Source organism: Erythrolamprus reginae, chromosome 9, assembly GCF_031021105.1.
Source record: "Erythrolamprus reginae isolate rEryReg1 chromosome 9, rEryReg1.hap1, whole genome shotgun sequence".
NCBI classification, from domain to species: Eukaryota; Metazoa; Chordata; class Lepidosauria; order Squamata; family Dipsadidae; genus Erythrolamprus; species Erythrolamprus reginae.
The window spans coordinates 33,236,978-33,258,114 of record NC_091958.1 but is presented as its reverse complement, the minus strand read 5'-3'; the positions used below and the strand labels follow the sequence as shown (position 1 = coordinate 33,258,114).

General features: G+C 43.9%; 1 protein-coding gene across 6 annotated transcripts in view; it reads right to left on the bottom strand.

Annotated features, from left to right (window-relative positions):
* ALG1 (ALG1 chitobiosyldiphosphodolichol beta-mannosyltransferase) overlaps nt 1–20,929 on the bottom strand; it is a 48,192-nt gene extending 27,263 nt beyond the window's left edge. Inside the window, exons 1-6 of one of the 6 annotated variants that reach the window (XM_070760810.1) lie at nt 20,773–20,924; nt 17,545–17,622; nt 9,829–9,932; nt 4,652–4,898; nt 4,345–4,493; nt 45–134 (exon numbers count right to left, since the gene is read on the bottom strand). In XM_070760810.1, coding sequence (XP_070616911.1) covers nt 45–134; nt 4,345–4,493; nt 4,652–4,898; nt 9,829–9,842 — 500 coding nt within the window. In that variant the 5' untranslated portion in view covers nt 9,843–9,932; nt 17,545–17,622; nt 20,773–20,924. Of the gene's footprint in view, nt 1–44; nt 135–4,344; nt 4,494–4,651; nt 4,899–9,828; nt 9,933–17,544; nt 17,623–20,681 lie in introns of all 6 variants that reach the window. The other 5 variants (XR_011559834.1, XM_070760809.1, XM_070760814.1 and 2 more) reach the window with 5 other exon arrangements.
* Nucleotides 20,930–21,137: the final 208 nt, after the last annotated feature.

The window sequence follows — 21,137 nt, the reverse complement described above, 5'->3', positions numbered from 1 at the left end:
AAAACGGAAGTGAATTCCAAGTAATTTTTAAATTACCGAAGTACCTGATATTACAGTTTGTTTGAAGGTCCTCTTTCATTGCATTGGTCACACAAATGTTATAGCTAGATAAGGAGCCAAATAATTCTTCATACCTAAAAGAAATGAAAATGTAACTTGCTATTGAAACTAATACTTTCATCCAGATGTTCATCCAAAGGTTTTTCCCTCCAGTTTCTTAAAAGATGGAAAGAAATGAGAGCAAATGTTATAATTTAATATAATATATAATATAATTTATTTTATTTATTCAATTTTTTAATGCCGCCCTTCTCCTTAGACTCAGGGCGGCTTACAGCATGTTAGCAATAGCACTTTTTAACAGAGCCAGCCTATTGCCCCCACAATCCGGGTCATTTTACCCACCTCGGAAGGATGGAAGGCTGAGTCAACCTTGAGCCGGTGATGAGATTTGAACCGGTGACCTTCAGATCTAAGAGTCAGCTTTAGCGGCCTGCAATACAGCACTCTACCCACTGTGCCACATCGGCTCATACACGCACACAAAAAACCCACACATGTGTTTCCCTGAAAATAAGGCCGTCTTATATTTTTTTAAACCGTGAAATAAGTGTTTGGCCTTATTGCCATGCACTCAAAAGCCCGATTGGACTTATGATCAAAGGATGTCTTATTTTGGGGAAAACAGGATATATATACATACATACATGCATGCATGCATGCATGCATACATACAATTTAATTTCTTAATACAGCACTTTTAAAACACAGAAATACCATTGATGGCTATAATCACCTTGTATCCAGCACCCCTGAATATTATTACCGGTATTTATAATGCAGAAATTAACAAAGAAAAAGAATGCACAACAATAAAATTGCAATCTACCAATAACAGTTGTGTATACATGTGGAATACAGGAAGTGAAGGACCACTTCAATAGAGTTAATCTTATCGGGCTTTGGACCTGTGCACACTTTAAAGATAATTTGAAAGAAGCACACTGGGCCTCACACAAGCCAAATGTTTCTCTGCTATTGATTAAAACAGCTCTCTCATCTCACATATTGACTCTGAGGCAAGGTTTAATAGTTTGGGACATCTTTATTCTTTTGAACTACGGCTCTATGACAAGAAAGTTGGCAGCTGGAGAAAAGAAACACAACATTTTATTGCTAGGGGGATGCATCCTTTCAAAAAATTGGAAAGCTGAATAGATAACTCCAATTACTCATTTTTATTCGTTTATTTATAGAACTTCAGTTAGTGAATCAAAGGTCTGAGATTGTATGGACCTTAGGAATTTACAGCTTACAGATAAAAATTATGGAAAGGGAATCTTGGACTTATATCCACTGTTGGGACCAGAATTTCTGTGGATAAATAAGGTGGTGATTAAATGAGAAATGCCCAACCTCCCCCCTCTTTTGATTGTTAAGTGAATCACTGCAGTTAAATGAGTCATAATTGTTAAGTGAATTCACCCAGTGACTTCACTTGTTGGAAACCGACTAGAAGGTCACAAAGAGTGACCACAGGATGCTGTAATTGTTGTACGTGGTGGTTGCCAAGCCCCTGAGTAGTGATCATGTCACCATGGGAATGCTGCAGATGTCATGAGGACTAGTCATGAATCACATTTTTTCAGTGCCACTGTAACTTCAAATGGTTGCTAAGTGAATATTGTAGCAGACTACCTGCGTGGATAATGTAATACAGCAATCTTTTCTTGAAAATATCTCATTCTCAGTCTAAAATAACTAATTCTACTAACTTTAACTGAGATGACATGTTGATATCATAGTAAAAAAATGCCAGGATCCTGCAGAAACAAAGAGGGAAACTTTAACCAATAGCAAAGACGGGCAATGCCTATGCAATCCAACACTCAGTTGCTTCAAGCTACAAGTTGGGCAGCATATAAATTTAAAAAATCTTAAATAGATAAATTATTTTCAAAGCACACACAGACCCCTTGATCAGAAGTCATTGCTTTTCAGATACTAAAATACATGCTCTTAGTTATTTGTTTATCTATCCACCCATCTAACACCTGTAAGATAAGAGAGATAAGATATAAACATGATTATGAATACAGGATAAGGATATGAATAAGTGGGGACAGTAGAAGAGGGACGGTAGCAGTGGGGCTCCTGCTGGTACAGCTAATTGTGCATAGCTCCGTGGCTCTGTTGGAGCCTGGAAGTAAAATCTTGCACGGGTGCATGCGTTTTAGCAAGGTTTTTTGCTTCCCTGCATGCGTGGATGCCTGTGCAAGATTTTGCTTCCCGCACAGGTATTGCATTCCAGGCATTGACCACTCTGTTGCTGAAGTTGTATTTACTGCAATGAATTTGGAGCGGTTTACTCTGAATTTACATCTATTGTTTGCCCGTGGTGACACAGCAGGTAGAGTACTGTACTGGAGGCCACTGAAGCTGACTATAAATCTGTAGGTCAGCAGTTCAAATCTCATCACTGGCTCCAGGTTGACTCAGCCTTCCATCCTTCCCAGGTGGGTAAGATGAGGACCCAGATTGTGGGTGTAATATGCGGGCTCAGTTAAAAAGAAATGCTATTGCTAACATGTTGCAAGCCACCCTGAGTCTAAGGAGAAGGGCGGCATAAAAATCGAATAAATAAATGTATTGAAGCTGAAGTAGTCATTTATAGGTAGGACATTGTAGCAGATAATTTTGTGAATTATGCTTAGGTGAGTCCGTAGGTAGCGTAGTTCTAGGTTGCCCAGGCCCCAAATTTCAAGCTGGTGGCATAAGGTATTCTGTTGTGAGCAGAGGAATTCATAAGAGACTGTTATGAACGTAGAAGAAACTTTTGGAAGTGCACTTAGGCACATGTATGCAGCAATACACTTTATGATTTTTTTAAAAAACTTGGCAATGCAAATTTTATTTATTTATTTATTAGATTTGTATGCCGCCCCTCTCCAGAGACTCGGAGCAGCTCACAACAAAAACAACAATGTAACAAATCCAATATATTAAAAGAGATCTAAAAACACATTAAAACCATGCAACACATTCATACCATAAACAATGTAAGCCCAGGGGTATTTTAATTTCCCCATGCCTGACGACATAGGTGGGTCTTCAATAGCTTACAAAAGGCAAGGAAGGTGGGAGTAGTTCTGAACTCTGAGGGGAGTTGATTCCAGAGGGCCGGGGCTGCAACAGAGAAGGCTCTTCCCCTGGGCCCCACCAGAAGACATTGTTTAGTCGACGGGACCCAGAGAAGGCCAACTCTCTGGTACCTACAGGGTGTCCTTGACTTAAAACAGTAAGCTGAGTGACCGTTTGAAATTAAGGTGGCACTCAGCAAGGTTTTTCATATTTACAACTGTTGCAGCATTCCCATGTCCGCGTGATCAAAATTCATACGCTTGGCAAATGACTTCATACTTATGACAGTTAGTCAATGGGGGAAAACCTTCACTTAATTACTGTGCTCCTAACTTAACCACTGCAGGGATTCACTTAGCAACTGTGGTAAGAAATGTCATAAAATGGGACAACATTCACTTAAAAACTGTCTGGCTTAGCAATAGAAAATTTGGCCTCAATTCTAGTCATTAGCATTTAGACTTATATACCACTTCATAGTGTTTAAGTAGTTTGCAGAATCAGCCTCTTGCCCCCAACAATCTGGGTCCTCCTTTTAACCCCCCTCGGAAGGATGGAAGGCTGAGTCAACCTTGGGCTGCTGCTGAGATCTGAACTGCTGAACTACAGCCAGCAGTTAGCTAAAGGAGCCTGCAGTTCTGCACTCTAACCACTGCTCCACCCCGACTCATTAAGTCGAGGACTACCTAAATATGTCTCTCTCCAGGGAACAGTTTTCAGTAACATTTGTTCTCTTAGGGCAGGGGTCGGCAACCTTAAACACTCAAAGAGGCACAAAGGACCTAACCGAAAGCTCCCCATTCAATTCTGGAGCCAACCGGAAATCCAGTTCCCCCACCATAGAATCTCCTGCTAGCAAGGCATCCTTTTTCCTCTGCTAACCGGAAGTTTCCTTTGCCAATCAGAAGTCCAGTTCCTCTACTATAGAGTCTCCATGTGGAGCCAATTGGCAGAGAGATGAAAGAGCCATATGTGGCTCCAGAGCCATGGGCTGCTGACCCCTTTTGTAGTGAGATCCACAAAACCATTAAAAGGTGATTTTGAAACCTTTGGATAAAAATGCAAGAGTCCCTCTTCACCTTCTTAACAGGCAATTAAAACCCCAGGGGAGAGATAAAAAGAGTCCTACCCAAATATTTGGGATGGTCTCAAAAAGAAATCAGCCAACCACACCCCCATAAACATGAAAGGTCTTGAACGCACCATTTAGCAATCTGGACGATCAGGTGCCTTTTCCCATGAGTCAGGCCCATTAGAGTGTAACCATAATTGTGCCAATCAATTATTAGCTTGCTGTTTCGAAGTAGGCAAAATAGCCAGCTGACTGCAATGCTGGGCAAACCGGGAGGATTCTGGGGATGGAGAGAAGAGAAAACATTATAGAACCACCCCAGTAAATAAAATCAATTGCTTTCTGGTTTCTCCACCTGCATGCCCTCTCCTTATTTTATTTATTTGTTTATATCCTACTTTTATTTTATTTTATACAGCAAACAGACAGCAAACATACTTCCTGTTTTGGCGTTGCTCTGATAGCTGGGTAGCCTCCATTCTCTTCAGGGTTGCTCCAGCTTTTCGTGTGCCCTTTTGGGCAATCCCTGACCCGAAGAGTCAGGGGTGCTAGAGAGGAATTTCCAGCGCACCCAGGGGTGGTTGGCGGACCCCCTGAACAGCGAGGATCACCTCTCCCCGACGCACAAAAAAACTGATCGTTTTGATCGGCCCAAAGAGCTGATGCTCCGATTCCTCTGAGGAAGCTGTTGAAAATACGACAAGAAGGATCTGAGAAGTGAGAACTTTGATCTAGTCTTTTTGTTACCCCAAGATCAATGTTGCATATGATTAGAAGGTTTTAGAGTGAAACTCCTGCTGTTTTTGTCAATTATTTGATTGGATCTGATTGCCAGAACTTTGAAGGCGGCGATTGTATTGTCTATGGCGACGGAAGAAAGACGATCTGCTTAGGCGATTAGAGCGGGCGTAAGATTTGGACATATATAAGGATTGCATTAAAAGTCCCAGTAATTGACAATAAATATTGATTGATAAAATCTTGTCTAGAAGCAGCAGTGAGAAATTCTTTTTTGATGTTGGAAGTTGCAAAGGTTTGCGGAAGTATTCTGAAGGAATAGATCGTGGGCAGAGTGAGTCGCTGAGAAAATAAGAAACCGGAAGACCGCAATCCTTTTGCACTTTTTTTTTTCTCTTTCTCTTATCTTTGGCTATGTTTCCTATCTCTAATCTGGACAAATCCCTCTGTTTATTGGAACTTATCTGAACCTTTGGATTATACCCCTCCTTATCGCAATATCGGATTGACTCTTTTCAAGTTGGTTATATATTAAGTTTGATTTTCTGAACCGAAAGAAAAAAGGAGGGGGCATCAGTAGCTGAAACCTTCGATTGGGAAGGGAAAAAGAGACAAACAACAATACTAAATAAGCACACGCTACACAGAATATTTGGAGATTCCAGAAGAAGGACTTTGCAGCTCTTACATCCTGCTGATAAATTGTTGGCAATCTACGGAGCTGTCGTTTTCTAGCTCTTTTCTTCTCTCCTGCTCTAACAGTACTTCCCCTTTGTCTAGGCTGTGATGAAATTCACATCATTTCCGTTAACTATTAAGTGACTGGACACTTTTAACAAACTTTTCTAAATTGCCCAGAACCTGTTGGAAAAGTCTAATTACCTATAGGGCATTGACAGTAACTATGTTAATAACGGTAATTACGCTCCTGGCCTACACCGATTCGGAACAGAAAGGAGAAGAAGAAACTAATCTTTAGAATTGCTCACCGCTGGAAAAAAGATTAAACAATAAGACCAATTGTCAATCAACAGTAACTAAAAAAAACCCCTGTATTGCACCTTTTTCATACCTCCTTCCTTTTATCAGCAAATTACCATTAGCTTTTGAAGAGTTAATTACTGAATTTGTATTACAAGACGTTCGGCACTACTATAACCCAGACTGTCATGAATATACTTTTTTCTCTGCCCCACATAAATCATGGTCATGCATTGATATGGCTTGGTCCACCCCTGAATTCATTAATAAAATAACGCAGATTCATATACCGTATATACTCGAGTATAAGCCGAGTTTTTTAGCCCCAAAAATGGGCTGAAAAACACAGCCTCGGCTTATACTCGGGTCATTGACAAAGTCACCACACGAGGGCGCCATTGCTTGAGCCAGAGCGAGGAGGCACCAGCTTTTGTCCCCTCTCGCACGCCGTAGTTCCTCTCCCTAGCTCAAGCAAAGAAGGCAGCCATTTGCTCCAACCGAGGGGAAAAAAGCAATGGTGAGTAACTATTCCATGCTCTCTCTGCATTGCCCTTAGTCGGATTAAAAAGCCCCCTGCTGTCAGATTCTCCTCCCCCTCCTTTGAAAGGATTTAAACTGTTTAAAAAATGGTATTTTGTGGTAGTTGCTGTCCTTGCTTGGATAGGATCTAATAATGTGTTATGAGGCAGAGCTAGACAGGAATTCTTTTTCTATCTGTCTATCTTTCTATCTATCTATTTTTCTATCTATCTATTTTTCTATCTATCTATCTATCTATCTATCTATCTATCTATCTGTATCTATTTCTATCTATCTATCTATCTATCTATTTTTCTATCTGTCTGTCTGTCTATCTATCTTTCTATCTATATCTATCTATCTGTCTATCTATCTATCTATCTATCTATCTGTATCTATTTCTATCTATCTATTTTTCTATCTAACTATTTTTCTTTCTTTCTATCTATCTATCTATCTATCTATCTGTATCTATTTCTATCTATCTATCTATCTATTTTTCTATCTGTCTGTCTGTCTATCTACCTTTCTATCTATATCTATCTATCTATCTGTATCTATTTCTATCTATCTATTTTTCTATCTAACTATTTTTCTTTCTATCTATCTATCTATCTGTATCTATTTCTATCTATCTATCTATCTATCTATCTATCTATCTATTTTTCTAGTCTGTCTGTCTGTCTATCTATCTTTCTATCTATCTATATCTATCTATCTATCTATCTGTATCTATTTCTATTTATCTATCTATCTATCTATCTATCTATCTATCTATCTACCTACCTACCTACCTACCTACCTACCTATCTATCTATCTATCTATCTATCTATCTATCTATCTATTTGGTTTTCTATGCTGATAACCTCACAGCAGCTAATGCTGAAGCTCTTCTTTGGATACACTTATTTATTTGTTTGTTTGTTTGTTTATTTATTTAATTGGATTTGTATGCAATCCCTCTCCAAGGACTCAGGGTGGCTCACAGCATATATAAAAAACAGAACAATAATGTAAATCCAATTAATGATGAGAAGGAATCCAGTTTTGAAGGATTTTAACTCTTAGGTTTTAGCTTTGTTCCTGATCGAGCTACTTTTTTTACTTTTTAATTTATTGTTAATATTGTTAATTTGTTTACCCTCTTTTAAATTTACAGAGCTAGTTTACTGGTTTTCTTTAAAATAAATATTCTAAAACATGTCTCAATTAATGTAATTTTATTGTTTTCCATTTTTATAAGTTACCAGTAGCCACTGCATTTTCTAACCTCGGCTTATACTCGGGTCAATACGTTTTCCCAGTTTTTGTGGCAAAAATTGGTGCCTCGGCTTATACTCGGGTCGGCTTATACTCGAGTATATACGGTACTTCCGAATACATGGGCAGATCACAGCTCTATAACTCTGAAGTGGAGAATTCCTTCAAATTTCCAATCCCGAAGATGGTCCATGAATCAATCAGTACTTAATGAAAAAGATTTCCAAAACTTAATCAAAAACGAAATACCACAACTCTTTCTTCAAATTAACCAGGACGGGATAACATCTACTCAAAATCTATGGGATACTCTGAAAGCTTACACAAGAGGCATTTACATTGTGTACACAGCCAAAAAGAAAAAACAGGACAAATCTCAATTCCATATATTAAATCTAAAAATTAAAAAATTAGAAGAAAGTCTACAACTAAATCCAAATGATCATAAAATTCTAGTGGAAATAAACTTGATTAAACATGAAATAAATTTAAAAACTCAAGATGAAATATCCCGAAAAATAATCTCTAGGCAAAAACAATTCGAATTTGCTAATAAACCTGGGAGATGGCTATCATTTCAACTTGCCCAACAAAAGAAAGACAAAAATATCGAAGCCTTACATGATGAACTGGGAGTTTTAAAAACTAGCCACAATGACAAAAAACAAATAATTGAACTATTCTTTTCTAATCTGTATAAAAATGAGAAAATAGATGACCGTTTACTCTTAGAATTACTCCAAGATTCAGATTTAAATAAAATAAACAAGGACCATCAGGAACTATTGAATAGGAAAATAACGTCATTAGAATTAGACAAAGCAATTGCGAATCAAAAAAACAATAAAATGCCAGGGCCGGATGGCATTCCCGCTGAATTATATAAACAAGCATCAGAAATTTTGCACCCTGTACTTTTTAAATTATTTAATGAAGCATTAGAAGAAGCTTGGAATGAGGCATATATAACCTTAGTTCCAAAAGATGATAAAAGTAGGTCTCATATACAAAATTATCGTCCAATATTCCTGTTAAACTCAGATTATAAAATTTTTGCATCGATTATAGCCAATAGATTCAAAAGGATCCTAAATACCATAATACATCCAGATCAAAATGGTTTTCTTCCAGCAAGGAATATTGGAATGAACACGAGAATTATACTGGATTCGTTGGAGAATTACAATAAAAATATTGATAAGCCCATAGCTTTCATATTTGTCGACCTTTATAAAGCTTTTGACAGTCTTTATTGGCAATTTCTCATCTCACAATTGGAAATCATGAAGTTCAGCAAACATTTCATTAATCTCATCAGAGCTTTATACACTACCCAAACTGCGAAAATACTAGTTAACAACGATATGACTGAAAAGATAAATATCTCTATAAGAGTGATTGGCTCAAAGTCACTCAGCTGGCTTTCATACCTTCGGCACAACTAGAATTCACCAGCTCCTGGTTTCTAGCCTGACACCTTAACCAAGCCGGCTTATGACAGTCATTTTTTCCCAGAATACCAACGTAATGTCAGCTAAGGAATCCTCCCCCCCCCCCACTTAACCCAAGTGAATCACTTACAACCAGCCTTTTATTCCTGAACTATAATTCCCAGGCTTACTCCCGAGGAGACCTCCTCCTGAGGAACCATTCCTGCCTTGTGGCATGCCTGTGCATTGAGAATGGGCTCCTCCTCCTCTTCCTCATCACTCTGAGGTGCTGGAGGTTCCAAAGGCCCTGGCTGAACCTCTGCCTCTGGCACGAGTCCTCTCCAGCCTCCTCACTGTCCGACTTGGGTGCCTGCTGACGCATCCCCACATCAGCCCCTGCGCTGGCAGAATTAGCTACCAGCTCCACGGGCTGCTAGTTGGCCACAGCGCTGCTCTCTGAGCCTGCAGACATTTCATTACCCAACTAGGCACTAGGATCAGTGCTAGAAGAGAGTGGGGTATGTGGAGAAGAGGAGTAGGAGGAGGCCTCCACCCTGGAGACGTAGCTCACCATGCAAAGTGACATTCAATGATCCCTACACCTGCAGGAATACGCTAGAAAGAAGAAAGAAAGAAGGAAGGAAGGAAGGAGGGGATGTGATGCTACAACTTGGAAGTGTAAATACCTGGAGGAGCACATGCTCTGGTGGAGCTATCCTTAGCAGCGTGTACAACAACTGGAAACTCTGCACAATCACTTTGACGATATACTGGAAAAACCTGGGCCCAACTGCAAAGGAGAAGAAACTCCAGTCAAACCCTGATGCTAAATAATGTCTCTATGCAGGTAGTCCTTGACTGACAACCGTTTGTTACGTGAAAAGTTATAACGGCACTGGAAAAAAAGAGACGGGGCCAGTTTCCACATGAGTGTTGCAGCCACCCAGTCCTGGGATTAAAATTCAGATGCTTGATAACTGGCACATACAGCTGGTCCTTGACTTACAACAGTTGGCCTAGTGGAAGGGGAAAGGAATTGTGTGAAGACGATCTAAAGTTACAAGCAGGCGGGGTTTGCCGCTCCTGTTGCTACCGGTGCGCTGCATGCGCAACTTCGGGTGTCCGGTGTGTGCGGATGTGCATCCCAGCGAGATTTTGCTTCTGAGCATTTCCATATCTCCATATTTCCATATTCCATATGGGAGATTTCCATATCTAAAGCACGTGCATCCCCTCATGAGATTTTGCTTCTTGCACATGAAAAGAAGCAAAATCTCGCTAGGCTGCACATACACGCACGCTGGGCACCTGAAGCTGCACACACAGCTCCCATTTTACTACCAGTGCACAGTGTGGCTCGTACCAGGTAGGAACCCGACACTGGTTACAGGGCAATTTTAAAAGGCAGCAACACCCTGGAGAAGAGAGGAAAAAACTACACCTGAGACAAAGGAGAACAAAGCTAAGAAGATTTTGGTTGATAGCGGATTGATAGCAGGGGTTGTTTTCCAAGGGGAGACAGAAAGAGAGAGAGAGATGGGGTGCTTGGGAGGAGGAATTTTGCAGAGACAATCTATGGCAGTGATGGCGAACCTATGGCACGGGTGCCACAGGTGGCATGCAGAGCCATATCTGCTGGCACACGAGCTGTTGCCCTAGCTCAGGGGGAATGGGGGAGGGCATTTTTATCCTCCCTAGGTTCCAGGGAAGCCTGGGGAGGGCGAAACACGAGCCTACTGGGCCCACCAGAAGTTGGGAAACAGGCCATTTCCGGGCTCCAGAGGGCCTCCGGGGGTGCAGGGGAAGCTGTTTTTGCCCTCTTCAATCATTGAATTATGGGTGTGAACACTTGCGCATGCACGATAGTGCACGCACACGCTCTTTTGGCACCCGAGGAAAAAAGGTTCGCCATCACTGATCTATGGTGATGGGGCAATTCTGAAAGGTGGCGACATCTTGCAGAAGAAGAGGGAGGAAAATCCTGCAAACCAGAGAGGAAAGAGAACAGAGCCAGGAAGAAGTCAGGCAGGAGTTGATCTTTACCGCTGCTGTTGGAATGCTGCATGTGCAGCTCTGCGCTACCGCACCCAAGCAAGATTTTGCTTCTGCACATGTACAGGAAGAAAAATCTTGCAAGGACGCACAAGAGAGATTTCAGCAATTTTTTTTTGTTAACGCACCTGGGCAGAAGCCAAAAATTGCTGAAATCTTCTGTCTTCTTGCAAGATTTTGTTTTCCGCGCATGCACAGAAACAAAATCTCGCTGGGGCAGGTGTGCGCGCACACCAGCGATGTGGAGCTGCAGGCGCAGCTCCATATTTGTTTCCAGTACTCAGTGTGGCCCATACCGGCTAATCACCCGATGTTGGAAGAAATCTGTGATAGCAGACCGAGAGTAGAACGCTGAGGAAAGCACTTGTGGCCTGTTGCCATAAAGAAGGATAAAAGGAAAAGGGGGGGGGGGGAAGGGAAAAAACTTTGAACAGAGAGTGGACAGGGTCTTGTGACACTAAGCAGTACAGACTGAAGCCATGGCAAACCTAACTGTGTTACTACATGTATCTACATAACAAATATCTCACTTAACAACAGAAATTTGGGGTTTGTTGTCGTAAATCAAGGACTACCTGTATTTATGACGGTTACAATCTCCTGGGGGGTCACATGATCCACCTTTCACAACCTTGTAATTAACAAAGTCAATGGGGAAGCCAGATTCGCTTAAAGTGCTGTGATTCGCTTAAGAAATGTGGCAAGACTGTAAACTGGGGCAAAATTCACATCTTGCTTAGCAACAGAAGTCTTAGGATCAATTGTGGCCGTAGGTCAAGAACCACCTGTAGTTGAGAAACAGGAAGAATACAGTTTCCTAGGACACATAGTGTTTGAAAGTACAAAAGATTCAAATGCAGAGATGTTCTCAATTTTAAATGTCCTATGTCAGTGATGGTGAACCTTTTTCCCCTCAGGTGCCGAGTGTGTGCGCACACTATCATGCATGCACAAGTGCCCACACCCATAACTCAATGGGTGGAGCAACAGGAGGAAGCTCGGAGACGCTGCTCCGCCAGACTATGGCAGAAACATCCAAAAATAGGGGACCTGTAGTCAGAATTTGCAGCTCATTTCCACAGCCCCAGGGAGATAAGAAGTCGCTGCACCCAACAATCCTGTTGATCTGCCTTTGGTGGTAATTCTGAGAGCCGACCAGCCGATCAGCTGGGGCTCGGAAAATGGCGGCCGCCATCTGCTGCTTGCCATCTATTGTTTGCCTGCCTGCCGCTGCCGTGGAAATGAGCTCTGAGACACCTGGGCCAGCTCTGCCCTGCTGGAACGGAGTCCTGGGACGCCAGGGTGCCGAATGGTGGGGGCGCCTGGCGTTGGAGGGGCTGCCAGCGATGCGAGAATTCGGACCTTCTCCTGCCGTGGGGTGGAGAGTTGATGCAGAGGAGGAGAGAGAGAATGAGAGGAGCTGTTTTAGAACTAAGTGGAGGCTGTCCAAAGACGGTTTGGAGTCTGTACGGGGATGCAGAAGGCGAGGGGGCCTGGAGATGTCGCCCAAGATTGACAACTTTTGGAGGGCGACCGACGAGAACCACAATTGCCATAGGAGAAGAAGAACCCGAGATAAAATCAAGCGAGGTAGAGACAGGATGTCAGAGTGCTGACCAGTGGCAGTGGTCAGCACTGAGATTATCTTATCATTGTACTCAGAGACCTGGACATTTGCATTGGATTTTTAGAACTTGCCAGCCTGAAGTCTGGCGCCATCTTGCTGCTGTTGCTGTTTTTTTTTAAGAACTTTTAGCTGACTAATGATTAAGAACTATTAACTAACAATTGATTCCCTATTTTTGTATATTTTTATATTTAAATTTTATACTTATTGTTTTTAGTTAAATTATTTGGAGGTTTTTAAATTGATGGATAATTGGGGTGGGTGTAGTAATGTGTTTCGAATGAATGATTGGAATGGGTGGAATGGGTGGGGTGAGTGGGATTATGGTATGAATGACATGTTTAGCCCACCTGACGCTGGAGAGACAGAAGGAGAGGTGGCACCTATCTCTAGGGTGGCAGAGGGTCAGAATATTCTGGTAGTGCTGGGGAGAGGCAGATATGGCGGGAGCCACGGAGCTAGCCGTTCCAGGGGAAGGAGGGATCGCTGCTTAATAACGATCCCTTGTTCTGGCTCCGTGAGCTCAACCCAGGGTACTGGTGACGAGTGTAATTCTGGCCCTGGGCTCAGGCTGCTGCTACTCAATGCCAGGTCGGTGGTAAATAAAGCTCTCCTCATCCGGGATTTGATCCTGGATGAGGAGGATGACCTGATATGTGTGACCGAGACCTGACTAGGCCCAGAGGGAGGTGTTACCCTCTCCGTAATCTGCCCAGCCGGGTTTCAGGTATGGCATCAGCCTCGACCCCAGGGAAGGGGGCGAGGAGTGGCTATCGTAGCCAGCAATGTAGACTCATTGCTCCAGAGATTGCGGGTTGTGAGTCCCTTCTGGTGAAGTTGGACTTAGGGGTTCAGGTGGGCTTGTTACTCACGTACCTGCCTCCCAGCTGCATGTCAACACTCCTGCCTGTGCTGCTCGAGGAGGTAGCCAGGCTGGCGGTGGGGTTCCCCAGATTTATTGTCTTGGGGGAGTTCAACCTGCCGTCGCTCGGTGAAACCTCGGGGCTAACGCAGGAGTTCATGGCCACCATGACAGTCATGGACATGACTCAAGTAGTACAGGGTCCAACTCACAAGGGGGGGCACTCACCCGACATGGTATTCCTCTCTGCGACTGAGGGGCTTAGAAGTGTTGCCTGTGTCATGGTCAGACCATTTTCTACTACGGCTTGACTTCCTGGCTCCAATCCTTCCCCTCAGGAAGGCGGAACTGACTAGGTGGTTCCGCCCCAGACGCCTGATGGACCCAGAAGGTTTTCAAAGGGCGCTTGGGGCTATCCCACATACACTCATCCACAGTTCGGTGGAGTCTCTTGCTGTGGCCTGGAATAAGGCTGCGACGGAGACTCTTGACCGGATTGTGCCGTTGCGACCACTCTGTGGCACTAGACCCCGTAGAGCTCTGTGGTTCAATGAGGAGCTCCGGGAGTTGAAACGCCAAAAGAGATGTCTAGAGAAGCGATGGAGGAAGAATAAGTCCGAATCCAACCGAACACTTGTAAGAGCTTTTATTAAGACTTACAAAGTGGCGCTCAAGGCAGCAAGATGTGCGTACCATCCCGCCTTGATTGCATCAGCGGAATCTCACCCGGCCGCTCTGTTTAGGGTGACCCGCTCCCTTCTTAACCAGGGGGGAGTTGGGGAGTCCATGCAGAGCAGTCCCGAAGATTTTAACACATTTTTCGCTGATACAGTCGCTCGGATCCGGGCAGACCTCGACTCTGATTGGATAACAGAGTTGGCTGACAATGAGTCAGTCGAGGTGACTGGGGCCCGTACTTGTCCATCTGTCTGGGAAGAGTTTGATCTGGTGACATCTGATGAAGTGGACAAGGCCATTGGAGCTGTGAGTTCCGCCACCTGTTTACTGGATCCGTGTCCCTCCTGGCTGGTCTCGGCCAGCAGAGGTGACACGGAACTGGGTCCAGGAGCTTGTCAACACTTCCTTGGGGAGGGGGTCCTTTCCGGCTCCTTATAAGGAGGCACTTGTGCGCCCCCACCTCAAGAAACCTTCCCTGGACCCAGCCATTCTTAATAACTATCGTCCAGTCTCCAACCTTCCCTTTATGGGGAAGGTTGTTGAGAAGGTGGTGGCGCTCCAGCTCCAGTGGTCCTTGGAAGAAGCCGATTATCTAGGCCCTCAGCAGTCGGGTTTCAGGCCGTTACAGCACGGAAACTGCTTTTTGTCACGTTGATGGATGATCTCTGGCGGGCCCGGGACAGGGGTTTATCCTCTGTCCTGGTGCTTCTTGACCTCTCAGCGGCTTTCAATACCATCGGCCATGGTATCCTTCTGCGCCGGCTGGAGGGGTTGGGGGTGGGAGGCACTGTCTTGCAGTGGTTCTCCTCCTACCTCTCCGGTTGGTCGCAGTCAGTGTTAGTGTGGGGTCAGAGGCCGACCTGTAGGTCTCTCCCTTGTGGGGTGCCTCAGGGGTCGGTCCTCTCCCCGCTACTATTTAATATCTGCATGAAACTGCTGGGTGAGATCATCCAAGGGCATGGGGTGAGGTATCATCAGTTGTACATCTCCACCCCATGTCCAGTCAAGAAAGCAGTGGAAGTGATGTGCTGGTGCCTAGAGGCTGTTAGGGTCTGGATGGGTGTCAACAGACTCAAACTCAACCCTGATAAGACGGAGTGGCTGTGGGTTTTGCCTCCCAAGGACAATTCCATCTGTCTGTCCATTACCCTGGGGGGGGGGGGAGAATTACTGACCCCCTCAGAGAGGGTCCACAATTTGGGCGTCCTCCTCGATCCACAGCTTACATTAGAGAAACATCTTTCAGCTGTGATGGGGGGGCGTTTGCCCAGGTTCGCCTGGTGCACCAGTTGCGGCCCTATCTGGACCGGGAGTCACTGCTCACAGTCACTCATGCCCTCATCACCTCGAGGCTCAAGTACTGTAATGCTGTCTACATGGGGCTACTTTTGAAAGTGTTCAGAAACTTCAGATCATGAAGAATGCAGCTGCGAGAGCAATCATGGGCTTCCCTAGGTATGCCCATGTTACACCAACACTCCGCAGTCTGCATTGGTTGCCAATCAGTTTCCGGTCACAATTCAAAGTGTTGGTTATGACCTATAAAGCCCTACATGGCATCGGACCAGAATATCTCCGGAACTGCCTTCGGCCGCACGAATCCCAGCAACCAGTTAGGTTCCACAGAATTGGCCTTCTCCGGGTCCCGTTGACTTCTCTGTGGCGGCCCCTCTGGAACCAGCTCCCCCCGGAGATTAGGATTGGCCCCACCCTCCTTGCCTTTCGCAAACTTCTTAAAACCCACCTCTGCCATCAGGCATGGAGGAACTGAGACATCTCCCCCTGGCTTATACAATTTATGAATGGTATGTTTGTGTGTGTGTCTTGTTTTTTTAAATAAGGGGTTTTTAGAGACTTTTTAATATTATATTTGTGATATTGTTTTTTGTTATTGTTGAGAGCCACCCCGAGTCTGCGGAGAGGGGCGGCATACAAATCTAATAAATTAATTAGATAGATAGATAGATAGATAGATAGATAGATAGATAGATAGATGATTGAGGAAGACAAAAACAGCTTCCCCCACTCCCTCTGGCCTCTGGAGGTTGGAAATGGCCTGTTTCCCAACTTCTGGCGGGCTCACTAGGCTTGTGTTTCGTCCTCCCCAGGCTCCAAAGGCTTCCCTGGAGCAGCTGGAGGGTAAAAACGCCCTCCCCCATCCCACTGGAGGCTCTCTGGAAGCCAAAAATGAACCTCTGTGTAAGCCAAAAATCAGCTGGCCGGCACACACATGCATGCTGGAGCTGAGCTAAGGCAACGGCTCGCATGCCAGCAGATATGGCTCCACGTGCCATCTGTTGCACCTGTGCCATAGGTTTGCCATCACTGTCCTATGTCAACTTGCAAAAGCATCCCTGGCTTGCTCTCAAATTGCCATAGACAAGGGGGATGGGAAAACGGTGAAGCAGCACACCTGCCAAAAATAAAAGCACATTCCAGACATCTCACTCTCAAGAGTTACCCAGGGTTACCCACAGCAGCCAGAGGGGAATGATCTCTACAACTCAGTCCATTAGCAAATATAACTGATGAAACACCCTGGGAGAAGGGGGAAAACTGGGTCAAGCTTGGGCCGTAAATGATGTGGGATCAGAGTTGGCTTCACTTAGAACATGCCGACATGAAGCTCCTAATAAATAATTGGATTTCCTTTGACGCTTGGCTTGATGCTCATGATTTAATTAGGGCATTCATCGGAACCTTGATATCCTAATTAAAATTGAATGAGACATTCTATCATAGAATGTCCTCAGATGGAAAAGGGAGATGCCTGGTGGCATTGACCAGGAAACACCACAAATCAACCCAAGTCTTTGCATACTTCTTGACAGTTCCCATCCAGTCTCCAACCTCTCTTAGAAAGGGAAGAAAGTGTGTGGAGAAGACTGGATGAGCTTCAGCTGAAGAAGATCCAGAAGGCAGCAGAATGCTTGGGCTTATTTCCCCCAGGTTACTGTCCAGAGATGGCACCGCTAGTACGCTTTGACCCAACGCTTGTTTGTACGTCATTCCTTCCTTGCTGGTCTTGCTAAAAAGGAGGAGTCAGTGGCAGGAGAGAAAAGACTGATGAACAAAAGGAGGATTATTCAGATCTCGGCAACATTTCTGTACAAATAAACTCAGTGTCACTTCACATCAGATTTAGTACTGGTAAGTTCATAAACCAAATAACGTTCAACTTACCTTGCCAGATTTTGAACTCCGTAAGAGGAACAATCTCAATGTTTCCATTGCTTATTATCTCACTGTGCGGTTTTGTGTCTGCAAGAAAAATAGTGCTAAGAATTTGTCCAGAACAAAAGCTGTACACTACGTCCAAGATACAAAGATTAAGGTCTGCCCAGAGTCTGGAAGGAGTTTGGTGGCCTATAAATTAATTAATTAAATAAATTAAATTAAATTAAGAACACACAAAAGCTCTGAAGGCAGTTAGGTCAATTGGGGAAAACACAAGTAAGAAAACTTCTCCAGTCTCCATAAGTAACAAATAAGTGTAATACTTATGAGCTAGAATGGGACAATTGACTGAATCTCTAGAACAGGAGTATCCAAATTTGGAACCTTTTAAGGCTTGTGGATTTCAACTCCCAGAATTCATCATCCAGCCAGAATTCTGGGAGTTGGAAGTCCACAGGTCTTAAAATTGGTCTGGTCTACGGTTCTCCAACTGTTTGGCTTGAGGGGCTCATATTGAGTGAATAGAAGTTACCTTGGGCTGCATATAAAATATATAAGATAGTTAACGTATATAAACCACATAATAGATGTTGTGGAAATGCACTGGCAGCTGTCCAGGGCCACGCGTGGCCCGCAGATCGTAGGTTGGACATAACCTGCTTTAGATATTGAGTTCAAATTTCTCAGATGAAGAATCCAAATTAAAGTTTCCATAGATTCAATGGATATCACTATAGGTTTTCAAAAATAGGACAACCATTTGACTGGGATGATAGAAATTCTCCTGCCTTGAGTAAGGGGTTGGATTAGAAGACTTCTGTGATCCCTTTCAGCCCCATAATTCCATGTTCTATAGGAGGTTAGAGAGCTTTTTGCAATAAGAGAGAGCCCTCCAGCCCCTTTGTCAAGGGTTCAACTGCCCATCTGATCTTAAAGGTTTTTTTTCACACAATCAACAGTAATTACCTTTCTCAAGAGCATTTTTATGTTGTTTTACAGTTTTTATACAGATAGTCCTCAACTTGTTTGTTTAATGACAGCAGTTTGTTCAGTGTTACAGCACTGAAAAGTGTGATTTATGACTGTTTTCCATAGTTACAAAGTTTGCATCACCGAAGATCTCTAGTGGTGCAGTGGTTAGAATGCAATACTACAGGCTACTTCTGCTGACTGCTTGCAATTTGGCAGTTCGAATCTCACTAGGCTCAAGGTTGACCCATCCTTCCAAGGTGGGTAAAATGAGGACTCAAATTGTTGGGGGCAAGAGGCTGACTTTGTAAATCGCTTAGAGAGGGCTGTAAAGCACTGTGAAGTGGCATATAAGTCTAAGTGCTATTGCTGTCCCCATGAACATGTGGCCAAAATTTAGATGCTTGGCAACTGCTTCATATTTATAACCATTACTGCATCACCGGATCCTGCAATCTCCTTTTATGAATTTCTGAAGAGCAAGGTCTACAGGGAATTCATATTCACTTAACAACTGGGTTACTATTTTAACAAATGCAATGATTCACTTAACAACTGTAGCAAGAAATTGTAAAATGGGGCAAAAGTCACAACAAATGTCTCACTTAACAACAGAAATTTTGGGCTCAATGGTGGTTGTAAGAGGAAGACTATCTGCATTGCTATCGTGTATAGTATTTTAAAAATTGTTGTGAGCCATTAAGAGTGATGTATTTGAGATGGATGGTCAAATAAATCAAAATAACCAATAAAGTGACTTATGCCCTAAATGATCTTCTTAATGTGATTTACCGAGTAGCAGCTATTTGACAATTTCAAAAGAAAGCATTGAACGCGAAAGACTTCTGTTGTAACTTATTGTTATGAAACCATCAACCCGATGAAAGACAAAGAACAAATTATGCTTTTATTCCTAATCCAAAGAGGGCAGGTTATTTTAAAAAAGCAAACTCCCAAATTACTTCCATTACTAATTATATTCTGCTTAACCATGGCTAAAGTTTACATACAAGCTTTTCAGCAACAGCTTGGCTGCCCCACCCTGTTGCCCTAGTTTTGAGATGATAGAAAATATACCATAAAAGACACATAAACTTATAGGAGAACGTAACAATAAGAGACTAATAATCTAGAATAAACTGGCTCTTTGTTCCCTTGTTGCCTTTTTTTTTTTTGCACCTCACTTAATTCTGCTTATTTTGGCCGTCCATGAATAGAATATAATAGAATGGAAAGGAATAGAATGGAACAGAACATCAGAATGGAGTAGGAGTAAGAAAAATGGAATGGAATGGAATAGAATAGAACATCAGAATGGAATAGGAGTAGGAGAAATGAAATAGGATAGTATACAATAGAATGGAATTGAATGGAACATCAGAATGGAGCAGGAGTAGGAGAAATTAAATAGAATAAAACAGAATGGAATAGCACATTAGAATGGAGTAGGAGACATGAAATAGAATAGAACAGAACATCAGAATGTTGGTGTTCAGAATCAGAGTAGGAGTAAGAGAAATGAAATACAGTACAATAGAAAGGAAGAATAGAATAGCAGGGAATGGAATGGAATAGAACGGAACACAACAGAATAGAACATAAGAATGGAGTAAGAGAAATGAAATACAATAGAAAAGAAGAATAGAATAGAATAGAACAACAGAGTGGGAAGGGACCTTGGAGGTTCTCTAGTCCAACCCTCTGCTTAGGCAGGAAACCCCACACCACTTCAGACAAAGGGTGATCCAACATCTTCTTAAAAACTTCCAGTGTTGGAGCACCCACAACTTCTGGAATGAAGGTGTCCCATTGATTTAATTGTCCTGTAAGGAAATTTCTCCTTAGTTCTAGGTTGCTTCTCTCCTTTTCCCATCTGCAGCCCTCCTGGGGGAGCACTACAACTCCTATCCTCCTCAGCGTGTCAGAAAAACCACGAGAAAGCTGGCAGGTTCCCACTCCCCCAATGGAGGGGCGCCAGGTTGGGGAAGAAGCACTCAGGCGGGCTCTTCCATGGATGCGGAACCACAACTCCTAGCATGCCCCGCGCACCGCCGCCATGGCCGGGGCTGCTGGGAGATGTAGAAAGGCAGCTAAGCCCGGCTCCAGCTTCGGGGCGAAGGCTCCGCTGGAGGAAAGGCGGCTTCTCGGGCCTCGAAGCAGGGAGGATGAATCACCCGCGTAGCCGATGAAAGCGACGCGGCGGCCCCGCCGGGCCAGCGACAAGGCGTGGTACTGCATGCGGGGGCTGCGGCCCAAGTCGCCCACCACTAGTACGGCCACGCGTCCCACGAGGTCGGCAGCCCTCTTCGGGGCCCGGAACGACCACCAGGCCCCCAGCGCCCCCGCCAGCAACAGCAGCAGCGCCGTCCACGAAAGTAGCCAATCGCCGGCCTCCATCTTGGGAGAGGCGGGGAGAGGCTGCGCAGAGCGGCTACTTGCGCTTCCGCCGGTGCAGGTCGGAACGGCGGTGCCCTGCCGCCCGGGAGGACCAACTACAGACGAATTCTATAGCGCGGCTGAAATTGAACGCAAGATTGTGTTTTCTCGGTCCCTTTTCTGGAGGTAGAGTCTGGGTGAGGCTGAGCCGCATCAGGTTTTCCACAAGAAAAGCTCTTACAAAAACATTCCAA